The sequence below is a fragment of the Ovis canadensis genome, chromosome 26, assembly GCF_042477335.2.
Source record: "Ovis canadensis isolate MfBH-ARS-UI-01 breed Bighorn chromosome 26, ARS-UI_OviCan_v2, whole genome shotgun sequence".
In the NCBI taxonomy this organism is placed as follows: domain Eukaryota; kingdom Metazoa; phylum Chordata; class Mammalia; order Artiodactyla; family Bovidae; genus Ovis; species Ovis canadensis.
The window spans coordinates 30,592,938-30,614,481 of NC_091270.1; the positions used below are offsets into that span (position 1 = coordinate 30,592,938).

At 44.6% G+C, this 21,544-nt stretch overlaps 1 protein-coding gene across 1 annotated transcript in view; it reads right to left on the bottom strand.

The window, feature by feature from the left end:
• CENPU (centromere protein U) overlaps window positions 1-21,544 on the bottom strand; it is a 49,750-nt gene that overhangs the window by 10,526 nt on the left and 17,680 nt on the right. Inside the window, exons 4-7 of the mRNA XM_069573273.1 lie at window positions 15,747-15,852; window positions 4,822-4,882; window positions 4,115-4,342; window positions 839-905 (exon numbers count right to left, since the gene is read on the bottom strand). Coding sequence (XP_069429374.1) covers window positions 839-905; window positions 4,115-4,342; window positions 4,822-4,882; window positions 15,747-15,852 — 462 coding nt within the window. The remainder of the gene's footprint in view (window positions 1-838; window positions 906-4,114; window positions 4,343-4,821; window positions 4,883-15,746; window positions 15,853-21,544) is intronic.

Genomic DNA, 21,544 nt, shown 5'->3' on the forward strand with positions numbered 1-21,544 from the left:
TACTGAATGCTACTGGTGATGCAGATCTCTGTTAACTGCGTTTTGTTAGTTTTCATCTACCCGACGGATCACTTCTAGGACACATGAAGGTTACTGCGTGTATTGATTCAGACAGCTGATATAAGAGATTAACTATGTACATTTGTGAATGAAATATTACATATTCATTAAAATAGTATGTAGAATACCGAATGACAAGGATGTGAGCCCACTTATGGCGAGGAAAAGCTCAGTAAAAGGACTGAAGAGTATAGACCAAAAAACATGGCAGTTACTTTGGGGTGATGGAATTGCAGGTGATGTTATCATCTTTTCTATACCTTTGAAACTTTCTAAAATAAACATTTTTATAATAAAAACATAAAACTTATCTTTTGAAAACCTGAAGAGAGAAAATGCTTTATCTTCCTCCCATTTTTCAATAAACTTTGTGCCAATAAAAAAGATGCAGAATAATATGCATGAATCTCAGAGTTACGCTGAATGAAAAAAGGCTTCTAAAAGTACATAGTTTGATGCCTGAAGAGTGTATAACATGATGAAAAATTAAAATAGATTAATGAATAGGTGCTAGAGCAAGTAGAAATAAATTCTGATGGTAAAATCTAGTTAGTAGGTATATGAATATATATTGTTCAATTCTTTATCCTTTGTTGTATATTGAAAATTTTCATGATAGATTGCTAGAAAACTCAGCTACTCCAAAGTCACATATTTTTTAACTTTTTAAAGTGGAAATTTTATATACTTAAATGTACTACTTTATCAAATTAAAAAATATATTTTTAAAAAAGAACTTTCTAAGTGATTGACTACATATAAAACACTGTTCTATTACCTGAGTCTGTGGCGTAACTTCTTGGTTTCTTCCTTTTGCCAGGAAACATCTTATTTTTCTGAGTTTTCTAAAAAAAAAAAACCACCCACAGCAAAGATTTTCATGTAAGAGAAGGTTCTCTTAAAACAAGAATTAAGACAGCATTATCAGACACTGTCAATACTTTAGCTACAATTTGATCCCTATGTTGGGACAATACCCTGGAGAAGGAAACAGCAACCCACTCTTGCCTGGAAAATCCCTTGAACAGAGGAGCCTGGTGGGCTACAGAGTCGGACACAACTGAGTGACTAACTTTCACTTTCTCATTTTGTTCTAAGTTAATATATTAATCATATAAATTATCTAACAATATAAGGAAGCACAACAAATTAAACTACCTCAAAATAAAAAGTAATTGAAACTTTCAGTTGCCTTATAACAATGGGTGCCTTGGAGGAAATTGAGCTTTTATTATTTAAGATAATAATATGTGGAATCAGCTCAATTTCTGCTCCAAGCCATGATGAAGTGACAGCTTCTGAACTAGCTCTCTTGCCACGCACAGCCATAAAGCAGGGAAGGGGGTGGCATCGGACAACAGGCAGAACAAGCCTGAGATGCTCAGAACGCAAACCTATGGCTGCTCTGGCCCCCCAGGCCCGGGACAGCTTCCTTCAGACGGCAGCACAGCAGCTGTATCCCCACAGAGAACAGCGTCCTGCCCCGCTGAGGAGGCAGAAAGCAGGGCACAGTGGCCGAAGCCCCTGCAACAGGCTGTCAGAAGAGGACACGAGGGGTCTGGGTGCGGTCCCTGATGCCTACTCCACGCTTGCAGGGAGCCTACACAGGGGTGCTGGACGTGCTGTCGTGGGATCAAAGACGTACAGGTGATAAAGCACAAGGAATACTGGCGGAAATTAGATGGAGAAAACGCAGAGGTCTCACTAACTAGTTAAGAGCTGTTGATCCAGCTGAGCGGGGGTGGGGGTGGGAGGAGACCCCAGCTCAGGGATAAGAACATGCCCGAGATCGTGCCATCTCCAATTGTCCCCAGGGTGGGGAGGCAGACAGCCTTAGAGATTACAGTACAACAGTTTATGACCCTCCGAAGTACCTGGTACATAAATAGATACACAGCATATTTATGATGTTAAAATTCAGTTGAGGGAATGGTTAGGAGGAAAAATGTCTAAAAAGGCTTCTTAGGGAAGACAACAATGAAAAAGGTTTAAGAAACACTGCTTGAGAGTTAGGGCTGCCCTAGACCCATCCTAACTAAGCCTAAAGCCAATCTCTGACCAGACTCAGCAGAGCCTGGGGTGTGGTAAGCACGACCCCCACTGACCTGTACGCTCCCTGCTCCTGAGCGTGAGTGGCTCCTGTGACTCTGGTGGGACGGTCACTCCCCTGATGAGTCACTTCACGCAGGAGGCCACCGCTGCAGACTGAGAGGCCCTGGCTGGCTCTGAAGACATCACCAGCTGCCCCGTCGGGAGAGGGCCCTGTGGGGAGGGCCTCGGGGCAGCCTCTGCTTGCTGAGTGTGACCCCCGGCTTCCACCAGAGAGGAAACAAGACCGCAAAGATTCGAACTCTACCCACAGCTTGTGTGATCTCAGAGGAGGACCCCGAGTCTCAGGTGAGAGTTCGGTCCTGGCTGGCACCTCGACTCCAGCCTGTGAGACCCTGACCCTCACCAGCTAAGGCGAGCCTGGACTTCTGACCTACAGAAACTGTGGGAGGTGTAAATGTATGTCATTTGAAGTCACAAAGTTTGTGGTATTCTGTTTTACAGTGACTGACACTATTAATATAGAGGTTGAGTTCCACTGACTTAGAGAGGCTTGGGAGACCAACTGAGGCTTTCCACAGACTGACCCCAACAAGGGATAAATCACACCCACAGAAGTTCAAGCTGATCAGCCAATAATCAAGCTACCTATTAGAATGAAAGTTAACATTCAGTCAACACAACTCAAAATCTCTACCACCTGTCAACAACAATGTATAACACACAATTTAAAACTACTAGATTAAAAATGTTACACAAAAAATGTGACCTGTAGTCAAGACAGAAAAGAGGTACTCAAAAGAAGCTGACCCACCATAGTCCAGGTACAGTCACCCCTTAATGTCCAAGGAAGGTGGGTTCAGGATCCCTCAGATCCACTGGTGTTCAAGCACCCTGTATAACATGGTAGCACCTGCACACAACCTACTTCTTCCCATCACGTTTAAATCATCTCTAGATTACCTACGACACCTAATACAAGCACTATGCAAATACTATGAAATACATACAAATACTATGAAAATAGCTGCTGGTGTGTGGCAAATTCAACTTTTGCTTTTGGGGAACTTTATGTAATTTTTGTCCCTGAATATTTCCTATCAAGTAGTTGGTTGAGTCTATGAATGTGCAACCTGAAGATACAGAGGGCTGACTGTACCTGACTTAGAAAGTAGAGACTTCAAAGCCGCTCTCATAAATATTAGTATGTCCCAAGAAGGAAACGATGGACTTAATGATTAAGCAGATAAGGAATCTCAGCCAAGAAACAAACTATGAAGGAAGAAAAATAAAGGATGTTCTAGAACCCAAAAGCATGATACTAAAAAGGAAAAGTTATTGGGCGATGTTTTATTTCTTATGACCACTATAATAAATTACCACAACTTGGCTTAATAAAGAAATTTCGATAGATCTGGAGTTCAGAAGCCTAAAATCCATTTTAGTGGTCCAAAATCAAGATGCTGGCATATTATGACAAATTAAAAGCTTGATTAAGAGATATTTCATGTCAAGAATCTTAAAGAGAATAAATATGACCCAGAATTCTTATCAGAGCAATTTCTTTCCTAAGGAAATGACCAAGGATGTGCAGAGATTCCGCTAGGAAAAGAGAAATCAAAGCACTTAATTTTAGAAACTGCACTTCTTCATTAGTAAGAGATTAACTAAACTACGGCACGTTCACGAATGAAGTATCATGTGTTAAAACGGTCTGTAGAATACTTAATGCCAAGGACGTGGCTCGCGTAGGGTAAGAAAAGCTTAATGAAAGACTGAGGAGTGTAGACCAAAACATGCGGCAGATATTTTATTTTGGGGTGATGGAATTAAAGGATTTTACCTTCCATCCTATACCTTCTAAATTTTCTGAAGTAAATAAACTTTTATAATAAGAAAAATAAAAACTTCTTTCTCAAAAGAAGTGAAGGAAAAAGAAAATGCTTTCCCTCCCCCTGGACATTTTCAGCCTTCTCCCCTCTCCAGGGGGATGGCAGACACTTACCCGCTGACGTCCTGTGGCCAGCGTCACTTTCTCAGCAGAGGACTCGGCACTCTGGGGTCCTGTCTTCTGAGGAGTGACCGCTTCAGCTGGTTTCTCCGAAAGCTCTGGAAGTGCTGAAACAGCTCCCTGCCATGAGCTTATGTTCTCTGTGGGTTTAACTTTTCTCCTCACGTCACTTTCTTCAGGGCTTTCAGATTCATCACTGATGGGCTTGAGTTTTCTTCTTGGCTGTATCAAGAAAACGGCCTTACTGTTTAGAAAATACGAATGCTTCCCATTTCTGTTAGTAAATAACCATAAGATTCACATTTCTTATCTCCAAACTTCAAGACTGAACGTAATAGGAAGATGGTAAGCTCACTAGTGGACACTGGATTAAAGGGTTATCGGGAAACACTCCCAACAGTGTCGAATCACCTGTGACATCTACACACATGACACGGACATTATGAAAACGGACATGGTGCACAGAGGGTTACGATCTCTGTGATGAAAAATGCTTCAGATACAAAACGATCTGATTTTTATTTTTAAAAAAGTACCTTCTGAAACGTAAAACTCTTTCTGAAAAATGCTGCTACACGAACATTTTCTCTGTGTGCAGTCAAACAGTGTATGAAATATTTTACAAAACATTTCTTCTACTTGCATCCAATCTAAATAGTATATGAAATATCTTACAAATTAAGATGGGAGAACAGGCATACCTTTTTGGCACTAATCTTTACAGACTCATTTTCACTTGCTTCAATTTCAGAAGTGTCCGAACTGTACCAAAGAACAAACCATCAGTATCTTGCACACGTTTTTTTTTATTCACACGTGTCTTCTAAAAGCTGCTCCTCTGACACAAACACAAGCACAATTTAATGAGATTTCCCACTTGTTACGGAGTGGGGCGGGGGGATGGTGTGTGACCTGCCACCTCCCCAGACTTACCGTCACCTCCTACGCCTTGGCACACCCAGGCCACATCACTTGAGCTCCAGCAGGCAGTAACAGCCAGTCACTGCAGCCCCTGTGGCCCGGGCAGAAGCGCCCCTCCCTCCGCCACCACTCCCGGTACACGGGCACCACCGGTACACAGGCACCACCGGTACCAAGCCGCAGGTACAGGCCCAAGTTTAGGGGCCAGAAAAGGGAATACCTTCTTTCATCCTTTGAAAAGGAAAAATAACTTAAATTTCTGATGAGAGTGCTTTCGGTTTTTTCATTCACCCTTTAACACCAACTTCGAAATTCAAGTATGAGGAATACAATCACTTGAACAATGAGGAGGCTTCCTGTGACTGGATCCATGTCTAGGAGGAAGGCCACAGATAGCAGAGCTGAGGAGACGGGGACACCCGGCTGCGGCACCAGGGACACCATGGTTTAAGATGAGCTGACTTTTGAAAGCACTTTTTCAGGCAGAGGAAAAAAAGGGAAGGGGATTTAAGGAAGAAGGAAAAGTAAAGTGAGAAGCAGACAAGCAGACGGGTGTAAAACACCCTGGACGATCAAGGGACAGGACGGGAATCAGAACAGAGAGCGCACATCTTGTTGAAGAGAAAACAGTGCCGGAGAAGCCAAAAGTCAAGACCGGGAAGACAGCGAGGCGCAGGGTCCTGCTCGCCCCTCCCCGCGCTCGCGCTCGGTGCAGCGCCGCTGCTCATCTGCACCGAGGGTCACGAGAGCGGCGGTCCCCCAGCCGAGACCACGGAGACGGCAGCACCAGGCCCGGTCTCCCCCCTCCCCAGGGAGGGCGGGAGCCAAGAGCGGCGCTGGGGTCTGCGGTGTCTCATCCTGATCCATCCCCCTGTAACGCTCACGGATGCTAACAAACCTCTTCAGTCCTCACTGCCTCGGTGTCCACTGAGCCGGGGAGCCAAACGGGCGCCTGATTGACCCTTGCAAACGGGGGGGGCGTGAGACTGAGCCTCCACGCTGGGCACACTGTGCCGGGAGGTGGGAGGTGAGTCTGGAGGGGGCGCAACTCCAGAGACAGAGGGACCAGGAGGGGAGCAGGCAGGAGAAGCGGGCGGCAGGAGCCTGGACCGTGGCCGGTGCAGAGAGAGAGAGAAGGCAGCCAGAGGCAGAGCAGAGACAGCGCTCCTAGGACAGAGCGCGCCAGCAGAGGCCCAGACTGCTCTGCTGGGTGCCAGGGTGCCGGCAGGACCATGCGGCTGGAGAACACAAAGCGGCTTGCTGACACTGACGAGGGGGCAGCGATGGGGCCTGGGGGCGCCTCTGTGGAGTCCGAGGTGCCTGAGGGCGTCCGGGGGGTGCGGTCCACATGGAGGACGGCTGGGGGCTCGGGAGAGAGGCTGGGCAGAGGGAGCCCTGGGGACAGCGGCTGGGGGGGCGGGGCGGCGCCAGGAGAGGAACTGGGGAGGGGCGGGAGGGGAGAGGGTCTGACAGAGACTGGAGAGGCGCCTCCTGAGTGCTGGCCCGCCCCCGCCCCACGCATCCCTTCCGCCCCTTCCGTATCCATGGATAAACCCTCTCCAACTCATCCAAATGAGGCTTTTTGTTTGGGCTTCACACATCCCCAAAACCAAGGTCACTGAGGAGGCCCACACTGTTGACCCACCGCAAGTGTTCAGCCTTAACCTCTCTTCTCAACTGCACTTCAGCCTCCCGAGAACACACCCTCTCCTGGCTTCATCTTTCCCTCCAGCCAGGGGATCCTCTCACCTCTGCAAGTTCCTCCCTTGGACGGGTGCCAGGTCTCCTGTGGGCTGGCCCTGGGCCCCTGCCCCCTCTCAGGCCACCATCTCTTCCTGGGAGGCCCGGTGGGGCCGCAGCCCGCTCCGCTGGATCAAACCGCCAGTCTGATCACCAGCTCAGCCCCTCCCCTGAGCACCAGCCCATGGACACAGCAGCCTGAGCCTCCACCCCACGCCCCCGGCCCCCTTGGGAGGATTTAGCACCAGCCCATGCACACAGCAGCCTGACGCCTCCACACCATGGCCCCGGCCCCCTCGGGAGGACTGAGAACCAGCCCATGGACACAGCAGCCTGACGCCTCCACACCACAGCCCCGGCCCCCTCGGGAGGACCGAGCACTCAGTCTCCTAGGCAGCCCTACCCTACACAACAGCTGACGGTCAGTCCTCTGACCCAACCCTTGTCTATGACAAACAGGGTTAATTTCACTCGTGTTTAAACACAGTCATAGAAGTCAGAAAGAAAATGACCAACATGGGAAACACGGAAAAAGGATATAAAGAGCCTGCAGAAAGAAATTCAAGAACTTGTAACACACATGAAAGAGGTTACTTAACTCAGTCATGAGAAAAATACAAACTGGAACTGAGCTAGCACAGCACCCTGGCAAAAATCCAGGCCTGATGCCATGCTGGTGGGAACTTGGCAGTAACTATGACAATCACACCTTTCACGAGACCGAGGCTTTTCTTTATGGAAACATCCTACAGAAACAGGCCTGTGTGTGAACTGGAGTACGTATCACCTTACTGATTACAGCACTGCTGGTGACAGCAGAAGACTGGGAACGACCCAGCTGCCTGCAGACCCAGGCCTGGGGAAGTAAGCTACGGCGATCCAGACTATGGCAAACCTGCGCCTGTGGACAGAAGAACGAGGACGCTCCATGTGCGCGTACACGCACAGCTCTGCGACATACAGAGAGCGGGAAAGCCAGTGGCAAGGCACCCTGTCTATTTCAAACAGGTAAAAACTCCGTACTCTTACTTTGACAGGCACAAACGAAACGGAGCAGGACCCTGCGGTCCCTGCCCCCTGGCCATGTCCTCCGCCTGCTTTCTGTCTGTGGAAAACTTTAGTCAAAGAATCAGCTTAATCAGAGAAGTGAGAAATGTGGAAACAAAGGAAAACAGTCAAAGGAGACTAAATAATAATGTCACTAAGCACAGTCAAGGACTTTCAGTTCTGTCTCAAGGGCTAACGTTCTGAGCCGTATCCTGCGAGCTGTCTTACAGATGCTGAAACCCCAGGCAGAGAAGTTACCTGCATGATGACCAGACTGTGCCCACAACATGAGCTGCCACAATTCTGAGAACTGGCCTCAAAAAATGGGAACAGACAGACTCTGGAACTGAAGGTTAACTGCACCTAGAACACCCAAGGTGACGCTGGTCAAACCACTGATGACCAACTGAAGATGACTGCTCGAGATGACTATGCTGTTTCTACATGTCGTCCCTGGCCGCCACTCGGTCTATAAAAACTCTCACCCCTGCTTGTCAGAGGAGGAGGTAGTCGGCCTTTGGACAGATGTTCGCCCCTCTCCCCCACAGTTGCTGGCCTCTAAAATAAAGCAATCTTTCCTTTCCACCAACCTGGTTTATTGGCTTTTGAGTGGCGAGTAGCCAGACCCACACACTCCTTGTGGTTAAGATCCTGGTGCCCAGCGTGGGGCTGGCTCCTGCGCTTTCATGGCGCCTGGCTGTCCTGGGATTCCCAGGGGACACTGTGGCCATGACGGTGTACCAGCTTGCCGCTCGTGGCTAGCCAGCCCTGATCAGAGGATGTGGGGATGTTTCGAGCAGCTGCCTAAACCATTTGTTTTGAGGATCCTCTGTTTCTCCCCTGCTCGGCTCTGGCTACAAGCTTAATCTTTTCCTTGGTAGAATGGAAACTAGTATTTGGGAAAAGCTGACGAGCTCCAAGACCAGGTAAGTCCAAACCTTCCCATTTGTGCATGCTGGTGCCATTTGGGCATTCTTGTCAACTGGTTCTGACTGCCACTGAGGACTGTTTGTGAGCCCTGGTACTATTTGGTCCAATTTAATTCAGATGACCTTTATATCTACTACTGTGGGAAAGAATCCCTTAGAAATGGAGTAGCCTTCATAGTCAACAAGAGAGTCTGAAATACAGTACTTGGGTACAATCTCAAAAATGACAGAATGATCTGTTTCCAAGTCAAACCATTCAATGTCACGGTAATCCAAGTCTATGTCCCGACCACTAATGCCAAAGAAATTGAAGAGTTCTATGAACACCTATAAGACCTTCTAGAACTAACAACAAAAAAAGATGTCCTTTTCATCATAGGTGACTGGAATGCAAAAGTAGGAAGTCGAGAGATACCTGGATTAACCAGCAAGTTTGGCCTTGGAGTACAAAATGAAGCAGGGCAAAGGCTAACAGTTTTGCCAAGAAAATGCACTGGTCACAGGAAACACAATCTTTCAACTTAGCAAGAGACAACACTACACATGGACATCACCAGATGGTCAATAACGAAAGCAGATTGAGTATATTCTTTGCAGCTGAAGATGGAGAAGCTCTATACAGTCAGCAAAAATAAGACCAAGAGCTAACTGTGGCTTAGATCATGAACTCCTTATTGCAAAATTCAGACTTAAATTGAAGAAAGTAGGGAAAAGCACTTGGCCTTTCAGGTATGACCTAAATCAAATCCCTTATGACAGACTGGAGGTGACAGATTCAAGGGATTAGACCTGGTAGACAGAATGACTGAAGAACGATGGGCAGAGGTTCGTAATATCCAACAGGAGAGGGTGATCAAAACCATCCCCGAGAAAAACGAATGCAAAAAGGCAAAATGGCTGTCTGAGGAAGCCTTACAAATAGTTGAGAAAAGAGAAGTGAAAGACAAAGGAGAAAGGGAAAGACGAATGCAGAGTTCCAAAGAATAGCAAGGAGAGATGAGAATGCCTTTTTAAGTGAACAGTGCAAAGCAAGAGAGAAAAACAACAGAATGGGAAAGACTAGAGATCTCTTCAAGAAAATCAGAGATACCGAGGGAGCATTTCAGGCAAAGATGGGCTCGATAAACAGAAATGGTAAGGACTTAGGAGGAAGCAGAGATATTAAGAAGAGGTGGCAAGAATACACAGAAGAACTATACAAAAAAGATCTTCATGCCCAGATAACCATGAGGGTGTGATCACTCACTTAAGAGTCAGACATCCTGGATTAAGTTAAGTGGGCCGTAGGAAATATCACTACAAACAAAGCTAGTAGTGGTGATGGAATTCTAGCTGAGCTATTTCAAATCCTAAAAGACGATGCTGTGAAAGTGCTGCATTCAATATGCCAGAAAATTTGGAAAACTCAGCAGTGGCCACAGGACTGGAAAACGTCAGTTTTCATTCCAATCCCGAAGAAGGGTAATGTTAAAACTACTGTACAATTGTGCTCATTTCACATGCTAGCAAGGTAATGCTCAAAATCCTTCAAGCTAGGTTTCAACAAAACGTGAACCAAGAAATTCCATATGTACAAGATGGATTTAGAAAAGGCAGAGGAACCAGAGATCAAATTGCCAACATCTGTTGAATCATAGAAAAAGCAAGAGAATTCCAGAAAAACATCTACTTCTCCTCCTTTGACTACACTAAAGCCTTGACTGTGTGGATCACAACAAACTGTGGGAAATTCTTCAATAGATGGGAATACCAGACCACCTTATCTGCCTCCTGAGAAATCTGTATGCAGGTCAAGAAGCAGTAGTTAGAATCAGACATGGAACAATGGACTGGTTCCAAACTGGGAAAGGAGGATGTCAAGGCTGTATATTGTCACCCCGCTTATTTAAATTCTATGCAGAGTACATCATGTGAAATGTCAGGCTGGATGAAGCTCAAGCTGGAATCAAGATTGCAGGGAGAAACATCAATAATCTCAGATACGCAGATTATACCACCCTAATGGCAGAAAGTGAAGTAAAGAGCCTCTTGATGAAGGTCAAAGAAGAGAGTGAAAAAGCTGGCTTAAAACTCAACATTCAAAAAACTAAGATCATGACATCTGGTCCCATTACTTCATGGCAAATAGATGAGGAAACAGTGGAAACAGTGACAGACTACTTTTTTGGGCTCCAGAATCACTGCAGATGGTGACTGCAGCCAAGAAATGAAAAGACTTGCTCCTTGGAGGAAAAGCTGTGACAAACCTAGACAGTGTACTAAAAAGCAGAGACATCGTTTTGCCAACAAAGGGACATATAGTCAAAGCTATGGTTTTTCCAGTAGTCATGGAAGGATGTGACAGTTGGACCATAAAGAAGGCAGAACACTGAAGAATTAATGCTTTCAAACTGTGATGCTGGAGAAGACTCTTGAGAGTCCCTTGGACAGCAAGGAGATCCAACCAATCAACCCTGAATATACAGTGGAAGCACTGATGCTGAAGCTGATGCTCTAATCCTTTGGCTACCTGATGCAAAGAGCCAGCTTACTGGAAAAGACCCTGATGCTGGGAAAGACTGAAGGCAGGAGGAGAAGGGAATGAAAGAAGATGAGATGGTTGGATAGCATCACCAATTTTAATGGACACGAGTTTGTACAAACTCCAAGAGATAGTTTAGGACAGGGAAGCCTGGAGTGCTGCAGTCCATGGGGTTGCAAAGAATTGGACACAACTGAGCAGCTAAACAACAAGTGCTATTTTGGCATTCCTGCCAGCTAGTTCTGATGAGTGTCTGATGTTGAGAACTGTTTGGAACATGAGGTGCTACTCGGCACTCCTGCCCCTGGTTGTGTGTGTCTAATGTTGAGGATCATTTGTGAGCACTGACTGCTATTGGGCATTTTTGCCAGTTGGTTCTGATGTCTGTCTGCCAATGAGGACTGTTTGTGAGCATGAATTGCTACTTGGACATTCTTGCTAACTGGTTCTGACATCTGACTACCACTGAAGACCATCTGTGAGCACCAAGTGTCATTTGGACATTTTCCCAATTGGTTCTGAGATCTGATTGCTTTGAGGACGGTTTGTGTCAGGGAAGTGTTTGTTTCAGGCTCTAAACCGGTCACCCTGAGAGAGAGCTTGCAACAGATTTGTCATTTGGTGTGTGAGCACGTATTCCATTTGTATGATTGGTACTCTTGTTGCCTTAGGTAAAATGGGAAATTCAGGTTCAATTCATTGAGAAAAATTTTAGCTGGGAAATTATGACTAAAGAAAAAGAAAGCTGATTTATTTTGGACAATGTATGTTTGGCAACAGTATTCTTTATACTCTGAAAAAAAATGGTTAGGATGAAACTCTTGAAATTCACAAAAAACGGGTTTTTGCATATGCAGTTAAGGAAAGCTAGCTTGATAAAACACTTTTTTTTTCAGACCCTGAGAAAATAAAAATATGCATAGGAGGAAATCTGAAGTTAAGGCTTATCATGTCCTTGAAATACAACCACAGTCCATGAATGCCAGCCATGGGTTAATTATAAAACTTCAAGCTAAGAGAAAAAAAAAAAAGGAGGAAAGCCTGTTAAGATTCAGTATGTAAATTTGGCTATTCTACCTATCATCCATAAATTGGTAAGTTTAATTGCAATGCCTATTCATGAAATATGAAAAGAAAACAATGAGATCTCTGTTGGTCTGGACATTTGTATGTCTCAATATGTGTTTTTGTCTTTGGATGATATTGCTGAGGTTAATTTGTAAAGGAGCTCTATTTAATTTGCCTTAAAAAAATATGAGCACTTACAAATCAAACAAATCTAAGTTTACCTACTTTGTTTTCTTATAAGACCAAGAGGGAAATTAAAGATGTTTCGGTTTATTAAACATGCATGTTATACCACTGAAGAAAAATTATGCTGTGGAGTATGTTCTTAAGTTTGCCAATCAGAAAATGGTGGTGTACCATTTCAATCACTTGGTTTTAAGGTTTCAAGGGTTAAAAATTGTGAAATGTGAAAATGATAACATTTCTATGTGTAAAACAGGATATGAGTTGCTAATGAAGAAAAGGTATAAACAAATGGAAATATTTTTGTTAAAAAAAAGATAATACTGTCCTACAGTTGTTTGTTTCTGGATAGGGAAATACAGGACAAATTTGTTTGGATCCAAAAAATGATAAAAGGTTTATAAAAAAAGGAACTTTGAGAACAAAATTTTGTATGCTGTCAGGATTAAGATTAGACTAAATTTAACTAGGTATATAAATTCTGTTATTAACAGTAAACTGATGCAAGACTAAATTTTTTTTTCCTCTTTGTTGAAAAAACAATTCTCCTGGAATATTGATCTAATTCTGATAACAGAGACTTCTAATGGAAAGCAATTGTTTTGTTTCTAATCATACTTTTGACCCTAATATTCAGGATGGAAAAAATTGTCCAGTAAAGATGTCACAGAGTATAACTACTCATGATGTATATAGCACTACTGGCTTTAATTTTACAGCTTAAAGCACACGTATAGTGTTTGTGTGAAAATTGGGTACAGATGATCAAATGTGTGGCCTATAACACATTTCCCTATGAACATACCCAGAGCCTGTTCATGGTATCTGAGTAGTTATCCCCTGATGTGGACAACTAGTCAAGTATATAAATAAAAAGGAGGACTAGCACCAACGGACATGGATGGACCCAGAGCAGGTGAACCACTCTGGCAACACTGGAAAATATACTGATTATCAACTCTCTCTATGGAAAGAGCTGCAACTTAAAAGGGGAAAATGAGGGATGAAGTGCTCACATACTGAGGTATGGGGAAGTCATTCTGACCTATACATGATTAAGTTTGAACTTTAGGCTAAATAAAACAGCCTGTTTGTGGCCTATTAAACAGACATTGTACATCAGCTTTAATCATGAAGACAGAACAGTACAAAGGTACATTTTGATTATTATCCTCATTGTAACGTGTCTAGTAATTTTCGAATGTTTGTCTAGGTACTACGAAAGTTTATTGCCTTTCCTGTTCTGTACCTGTCCCTCCTCAAGACTGAGAAAATCAAAGAAAAGGGGGGACTGAAACGGAGCAGGACCCTGTGGTCCTCGCCCCCAGCTATGTCCTCTGCCTGACTTTCATCTGTGGAAAACTTTAGTCTAAGAATAGTCTAAGAATCAGAGAAGTGAGAAATGTGGGAACAAAGGAAAACAGTCAAAGGAGGCTAATAATAATGCGGTCATTAAGCACAGCCAAGGACCTTTACAAGTTCTTTCTCAAGAGCTGTAAGGTAATATTCTGAGCCATATCCTGTAGCTGTCTTATAGACTCTAAAACCCCAGGTGGAGAAGTTAACTACACGATGACCAGGCTATACCCACGACACGAGCTGCCACAACTGGCCTCAAAGAAATGGCAACAAACAAACCCTGGAGCTGAAGATTAACTGTACCAAAAACAACCAAGATGACGCTGGTCAGACCACCGATGGCCATTTTGAAGATGACTGTGCTGTTTCTGCATGCAGTCCGCCCCCCACTCTGCCTATGAAAGCTCTCCCCCCTGCTTACGAAGGGGCAGGGGGAGTCAGCCTTTGGACAGATGTCCACCCCTCTCCCCCTACAGTTGCTGGCATCTGAAATAAGGCAAACTTTCCTCTCCACCAACCAGTAAGCAGCCAGACCGCACACTTCTTTTGAGAACAAAAAGAAACTGTAAAAAGACATAAGAAATGAATATTGGGGTTGGGGGGTTCCTTTCCTGGTGGTGCAGGGGATAAGAATCTGCCTGCAAATGCAGGGGATACAGGTTCAATCCCTATTCTGGGAAGATCCCACGTATCACAGAGCAACTAGGCCTGTGCACAACTATTGAGCCGTGCTCTAGAGCTGGGAGCCACAGCTGCTCAGCCCTGGCACCCTGGAGCTCCCGCTCCTCAAGAGAAGCCACTGCCACGAGCAGCCCACCCACTGCCACTGGAGAGCAGGCTCTCCGCAACCAGAGAAAGCCCGCGCAGCAAGGGAGATCCAGGACAGCCAAAAAAGAGAGGAAAACCAGTGGCAGGGAAGGGAAGAAGTGGGTGCAGGAGCGGAGTGATGACAGAGAGGAGATGAAGGCTCTTACTAACCTTTTTAAACCATGTGAATGTGTCACCCATTCAAAAATTCTTCTGGAAAAATTGCATTCACCACTGTTTAAAACGAAGTGTGTAGTTTTCCAAATATTCGGCTTTTGTTACTGATTTCCAGTAACATCTCGTAGAAAACCTGGAGTCTCCTGACTGACCAAGGACCACAAGGCATCCCCAGATAGAGAAACTCGGACAGACATCCCATCTAGGCTCCTGCCCAAGTGGGGTGTTTGTTTTAAAAATGCAGTTTGTTACTCTCAAAATATAGTCAGTAACTAGAACTGACTTATTACCTAACAGAGGTCCTTAAGTCAGGGTTTGCTCTAGCAAATAGTTTATAATTCATACTACAGCTACTGAAGAGCTCTTCACCATGTGGGCCCTCGAGTTGTCTATGTTGAGTCATTTGTACAGACTTTCCTGACCCAGCTACCCCACAGAAATGTATAAAACTCCAACCTATGCACCCAAGGGACAACACAGCTGAAATTTACAACAGACTTTGTGTTTCCTTTGGGATTATCAGTTTCTTTCCCCTATTCCCACCCTGCCCCAGAAAACATCCCGTTTGTGACGGGTAAGAGAATTTGTAAAATCACCTAAAATTCTACGCTCTTAAAACCTTTCCTCGCCTCGTTTTATCTCAAAGCTAAATAACCTTCACTGGCATGTTTTCTAGGATAATCAGATGTCAGTTATAGTTAAGTAACATCAATTACTGAAAAATTAAGTTTTTATGTCCCAGTTCTCTTGAGGAAAAACATAAGATGACTCAAAGGATGTTTAAAAAGCTTTGGTCTTGTAGGCATCTATCTTAAAGAACATCTCAGAAATGCTGTTAACCATGAGTAAACAACTGCTTGCGATCCACCCATACCTTCTCTTCGCTTCTTTTTCTTGAGGAGTTGAGGGGAGATGTGACCCGCAGTGCTTGGAGAATTCTTCCTCATCAGCATATATAGCCGTGCTGTGTAGAGGAGGGTCTACAAGAGATTAAAAAAAAAAATTTAGAAGTCTGGTCGTCTGGGAAGTAATCAAATTTGTCTTTTTACACCGGCATACAAAGCAACCTGTTTACATGGCTAATAAAATCAAAACCAATTACACGGGCTACTTCTGATCTCACACATCAATAAGAACAAATATAAACCATTTCACCAATACATACATGGATAGTCATCCTATAACCTTACTGTCCTTATAGATGATACAGAAACTTTTAAATGAGCTAAAAGATAAGCATAAACAGGAGGTCTGACATTGCTCCAACCTCTGGAGCATCACACAGCTCTACCTGGGAGACACTGCACGAACTCCAAACCCAAGAGCCTGGGGTGCCTGGCCACTCCCCTGACTCTCTCACCCCACAAAGTGCCTGGCAAGGCCAGGCTCAACACCCTTGGACGACTGGCCCTTTGGGGAGGATCCCGGTCCTCCTGCACATCCCTTGCCTGCTCCACACCTCTGCACTGCCAGAGCATGGAGCGAAGCAGGAAAAGTTCACTTGAATCGAGACACAGGAGAGGAGACCAAACGGCCTTGGTGGGAAGATACAGAAGAGATGCTGAGAAGGATGCTCCTACCTGCTGAGGAAACAGGGGTCACAGGAGAGGCCTCGGCCCTGGGGCTGGGCCTGTGAGAGGCAGGGAGGAGAGGCAGGGAGGAGGGGAGGGAGGAGGGAACAGCTGCAGGGGGCCCTGGAAAGAGAGAAGCACCCAGGTCACGCTCAGGCTTCACCACGAATGCACAATAAACAGCTGTTTAGATAGTGAACAGAGCAACTGCACAATCTTAAAGTTAGTAGTATACTTGGTACTGACCTCAAACTAGACACTGGAAGGACTGATGTTGAAGCTGAAACTCCAATACTTTGGCCACCCGATGTGAAGGGCTGACTCACTGGAAAAGACCCTGATGCTGCGAAAGATTGAAGATGGGAGAAGAGAGCAGCAGAGGATGAGATGGCTGGATGGCATCACTGACTCGATGGCCATGAGTTTGAGCAAGCTCCAGAAGACAGGGAAGGGAAGGACAGGGAAGCCTGGCGTGCTGCAGTCTAAGGGGGGCTCAAAGTCAGTAGGACACGACTGAGTGACAGAACAAAAACTAAGAAAAGGGATTTATTTACTTTAAAACTGCTGGGAATAACAAGGGGAAAAAAGAAAACTAGACCAATTTTTGAATCTCCATATATAACCAGTCACATGAGTTGGACTCTTACCTGTCAACAATAAAAAGATAAATAACCTGATTTCAAAATGAACAAAGGATGCGAATAGACACTGCTTCAAAGAAGACACAGGAGTACCTCGTTTTACTGCACGTTGCTTTATGGCACTTTGCAGATACTGCACTACTTACAAAATGAAGGTGTGCGGCAACGCTGCACTATCAGGTGATGATTAGGGTAATCTGGATTGCCACAAACCTTGCCAAAAGCCCCCTGAATAACCTCTAACCAGCTTCGGGACCCCCGAGTAAGCAAAGATGTCCACTCTAGGAAACACCCTGCTGCTGCTAAGTCGCTTCAGTCACGTCCAACTCTGTGCGACCCCACAGACGGCAGCCCACCAGGCTCTTCCATCCCTGGGATTCTCCAGGCAAGAATACTGCAGTGGGGTGCCACTTCCTTCTCCAATGCATGCATGCATGCTAAGTCGCTTCAGTCATGTCTAACTCTGTGTGATCCCATGGACAGCAGCCCACCAGGCTCCTCTGTCCACAGAATTCCCTAGGCAAGAATACTGGAGTGGGGTACCATTTCCTTCTCCAAGTAAACACCCTGGAGCACCCTCAAAATTAACGCCACCGTTTCAGCAAGAATTTTGTCTTAAGGCTATAAAAATTAACTCATGAGGCTATTAACTCATGAAAACGGTTGGCTTTCCCTGGTCTGTCAGGAGGTGCGTCCACTGCGCTCGAAATGTCAATGCTACCTCTGCTCTTTGTTCTTAATAAACCCACTCCCTTATGAAATGCTCTGTATCTGGAAATTCTTTTCAAACACACGCTCATATTGCTTCAACACTAACTACACTAAAGCCTTTGTCTGTGTGGATCACAACAAACTGGAAAATTCTGAAAGACATGCAAATACCAGACCACCTTACCTGCCTCCTGAGAAACGTATCCAGGTCAAGAAGCGACAGTTAGAATCAGACAAGAACAATAGACTGGTTCCAAATTGGGAAAGGAGTAAATCAATGCTGTATATTGTCACCCTGCTTATTTAACTTATATGCAGAGTACATCATGTGAAATGCGAGGCTGGATGAAGCACAAGCTGGAATCAAGATTGCTGGGAGAAATATCAATAACCTCAGATATGCAGAGGATACCACCCTTATGGCAGAAAGTGAAGAACTAAAGAGCCTCTTGATGAAAGTGAAAGAGGAGAGTGGAAAAGTTGGCTTAAAGCTCAACATTTAGAAAACTAAGATCATGACATCTGTTCCCATCACTTCATGGGAAATAGATGGGGAAACAGTGGAAACAGTGGCTGACTATTTTCTTAGGCTCCAAAATCACTGCAGATGGTGACTGCAGCCATGAAATTAAAAGACGCTTGCTCCTTGGAAGGAAAGCTATTACAAACCTAGACAGTATATTAAAAAGCAGAGACATGATTTTGTCAACAAACGTCCATCTAGTCAAGGCTATGGTTTTTCCAGTAGTCATGTATGGATGAGAGAGTTGGACTATAAAGAAAGTTGAGCACTGAAGAATTGATGCTTTTGAACTGTGGAGAAGACTCTTGAGAGTCCCTTGGACTGCAAGGAGATCCAACCAATCAATCGTGAAGGAGATCAACCTCGAATATTCATTAGAAGGACTGATGCTGAAGCTGAAACTCCGATTCTTTGTCCACCTGATGCAAAGAGCTGACGCCTTAGAAAAGACCCTGATGCTGGGGAAGACTGAAGGCAGGAGAAGGGGATGACAGAGGACAAGATGGCTGGATGGCATCACTGACTCAATGGACATGAGTCTGAGAAAGCTCTGGAGATGATGAAAGACAGGGAGGGCTGGCGTGCTGCAGTCTACAGGGTTGCAAAGAGTCAGACACAACCGAGCGACTGCACAACTACAACAACTGACTGTCCCAACCCACTTTCGGGCTCCCTTGGGATGTTAAACAATTAGGACACCCTGAGCAGCTTGGTATTTTGACTCTGACTTCATCAGACCAACCAAGAGCAAAGTCCTATTCCCAGCCATATTCTACAAGGGGAGAACCCGCACCTGGGACTAAGGAGTACCCAGGATGGCCATCAACGTCCAATCTGAAAGCAACAGCCTTAGGCCAGGAGCCACTTACCCTAACAAGAGACAATATCCCACAAAGCTGGAAGCAAAGAAGGGGTTATAATCCCTCGTAGACAAATTTTTAAAACACTGCCTCCTGGTGACCTTTCAATCTCCATGCAACATTCCTATTTTTCCGGTTGTTAAGTCAACTGAGGAATACTGAGTGATACAAGACCGCAGAGCAGTAAATGATGCTGTGGCCCCTAATCACCCCGTGGTCAAGCCTTACGAAATATTAGTCCGAATCCCTGATGATGCTAATGCTTAAGTGTTCCTGTCCTCAAGGACACCTTCCTTTGCATCCCAGTCTATCCCTCCTCACAATGTATGTTTGCTTTCGAGTGGATTAACCACCAGTCAGGACAAAGGCAACAATACACCTGGACAGTATGGCCTCAGGAGCTTCAGGACAGCCCACACGGTGGGCTCTTAGGTCTGAGGAAAACAACTATGGGAGATGCATGAAAAGATCAGGCTATTCTACACGATCTCCATGATATATATTAATATGTACCTCACCACGGAAGTCTCAGATCAAAATACCACTAAGCCCTTAATTCACTGGGTTAGAAATCCTCTCAAAGACACAACAAATCTCAAGGCATCTGAGATACACTACAAAACCCAGAAATAGACAGTTATCTCCATACAGAAAACAAGCTGTATTTTAGGCTTAAGCCCTCCAAAGATCTGCCTGCAATTACGGAGACATGGGTTCAGTCCCTGGGTTGGGAAGGTCCCCTGGAGAAGGAAATAGCAACCCACTCCAGTATTGTTGCCTGGGAAATCTCACTGACCCAGGAACCTGGTGGGCTGCAGTCCTTGCGGTCGCAAAGAATTGGAGATGACTGAGTGACTGAACAACAAGCACCAGCCTAGAGTTACTTGCTGGGATTTTAGAGAACAAAAAGATAGGTTTGAGCATTCTTATCTCCTCTGCTTTTGCAATGTAGATCCTCTGCCTGAGCTCCAGGGGCTTTACTTGCTCTCTTCTGCTCTGTGACTATTCTGTCCAGGCTCTTAGGAACTACTTGACTCATCTGTCGTCCCCCAGACTGAAGCGGGAACAGGGCCACTTTATATTCAAGTGAGACAACTATGAGATCTCTGGGTCTGTCTTTAGGTAAAAACTTCTAAATGAGCTCTATTTAATTGGCTTAAAGGAAGATGAGCAGTTATATACATTCTCAGAAAGATAAAAGAGGCTCACTAGGATACATTTGGGTTCATGTGATCTGGGAAATATTCAGTATTTAATTAACATCTGGCATTAGAGCTAGCTTAAGCTTGTAGGTTTAATTAATACAGACTGTAGAATGATCAACATTAAGTATACTTTTATTGTACCTAGGGTTATTGAGTGTCAGTAAGTACATATTGTTTCTATTATGAAATTTGTCAATAGGGAAAATTAGCTGATATGAAATTTTTAAGTAAATATAACTGGGATAAGAACTTTTTAGTAAACTCTATAGCAATAATTATGTTTTGGAAACATCCGTTGAAAATACTCTGCAAATTTTGGTAAACTGAAACTAAATTAAGTTCAACGACAGGAATTCATTGAAAATCCAGGCCTTTTCAAGTAAGATAAAATATCGGGAATATTAATTTATACACAGGTCCAAATGTACCAACTTTTGTCTTCTTGTGAGAGAAAAACTAAAGCTGTTTTGTGCCACCTTGAGGTGTCCTTCACCAACCTACAGAATGCTAACGTAGAAGACAGTTCATGGTTGCTTAAGGAAAACAGGATGTGTGTTTTCAGAAAAGAGGGTATGAGAAATGGAAATGTATATTGTTGAAAGGGGAAAAGGTGACTTTGCCCTGGAACTGGCTATTTCTGAATGGGGAAAGAATAAGGGACAAAATATGGCTGTAGAAAGTAGTGAATGCTTATAAAAGAGGAACACTGACAAAGGAATTTTGTATGTGGTCAGAATTTTCTAAAGCTGGATTAAATGAGGTAAACACATTTTATTAAGAATAGGTTGATACAAGACTGGATTTGTTTTTTCTCTCATAAGGGAACAAGATTTTGCTGGGATACGCCTTTTGATATCAGATCATGTGAGTTCCTATGCCCTTAAGGGACCTGTATTTATTTTTGAAAAATTTTTTCACCTTAGCTCAACAAGTCATTGTTTGACTCTGATTCTATCCTTCTGGGTGTTTTAAAACTTTCTGAGAGGCTTCCCTGGTGGCTCAGTGGAAAAGAAACAGCCTGCAATGCAGGGGATACCAGTTCCATCCCTGATCCCTGGCTTGGGAGGCTCCCACGTGCCAAGGAGCAACCAGTCCGTGTGCCACAGTCCTGAGCCTGTGCTCCAGAGCCCAGGAGCCACAACTACCGACCCACGCTCTCAG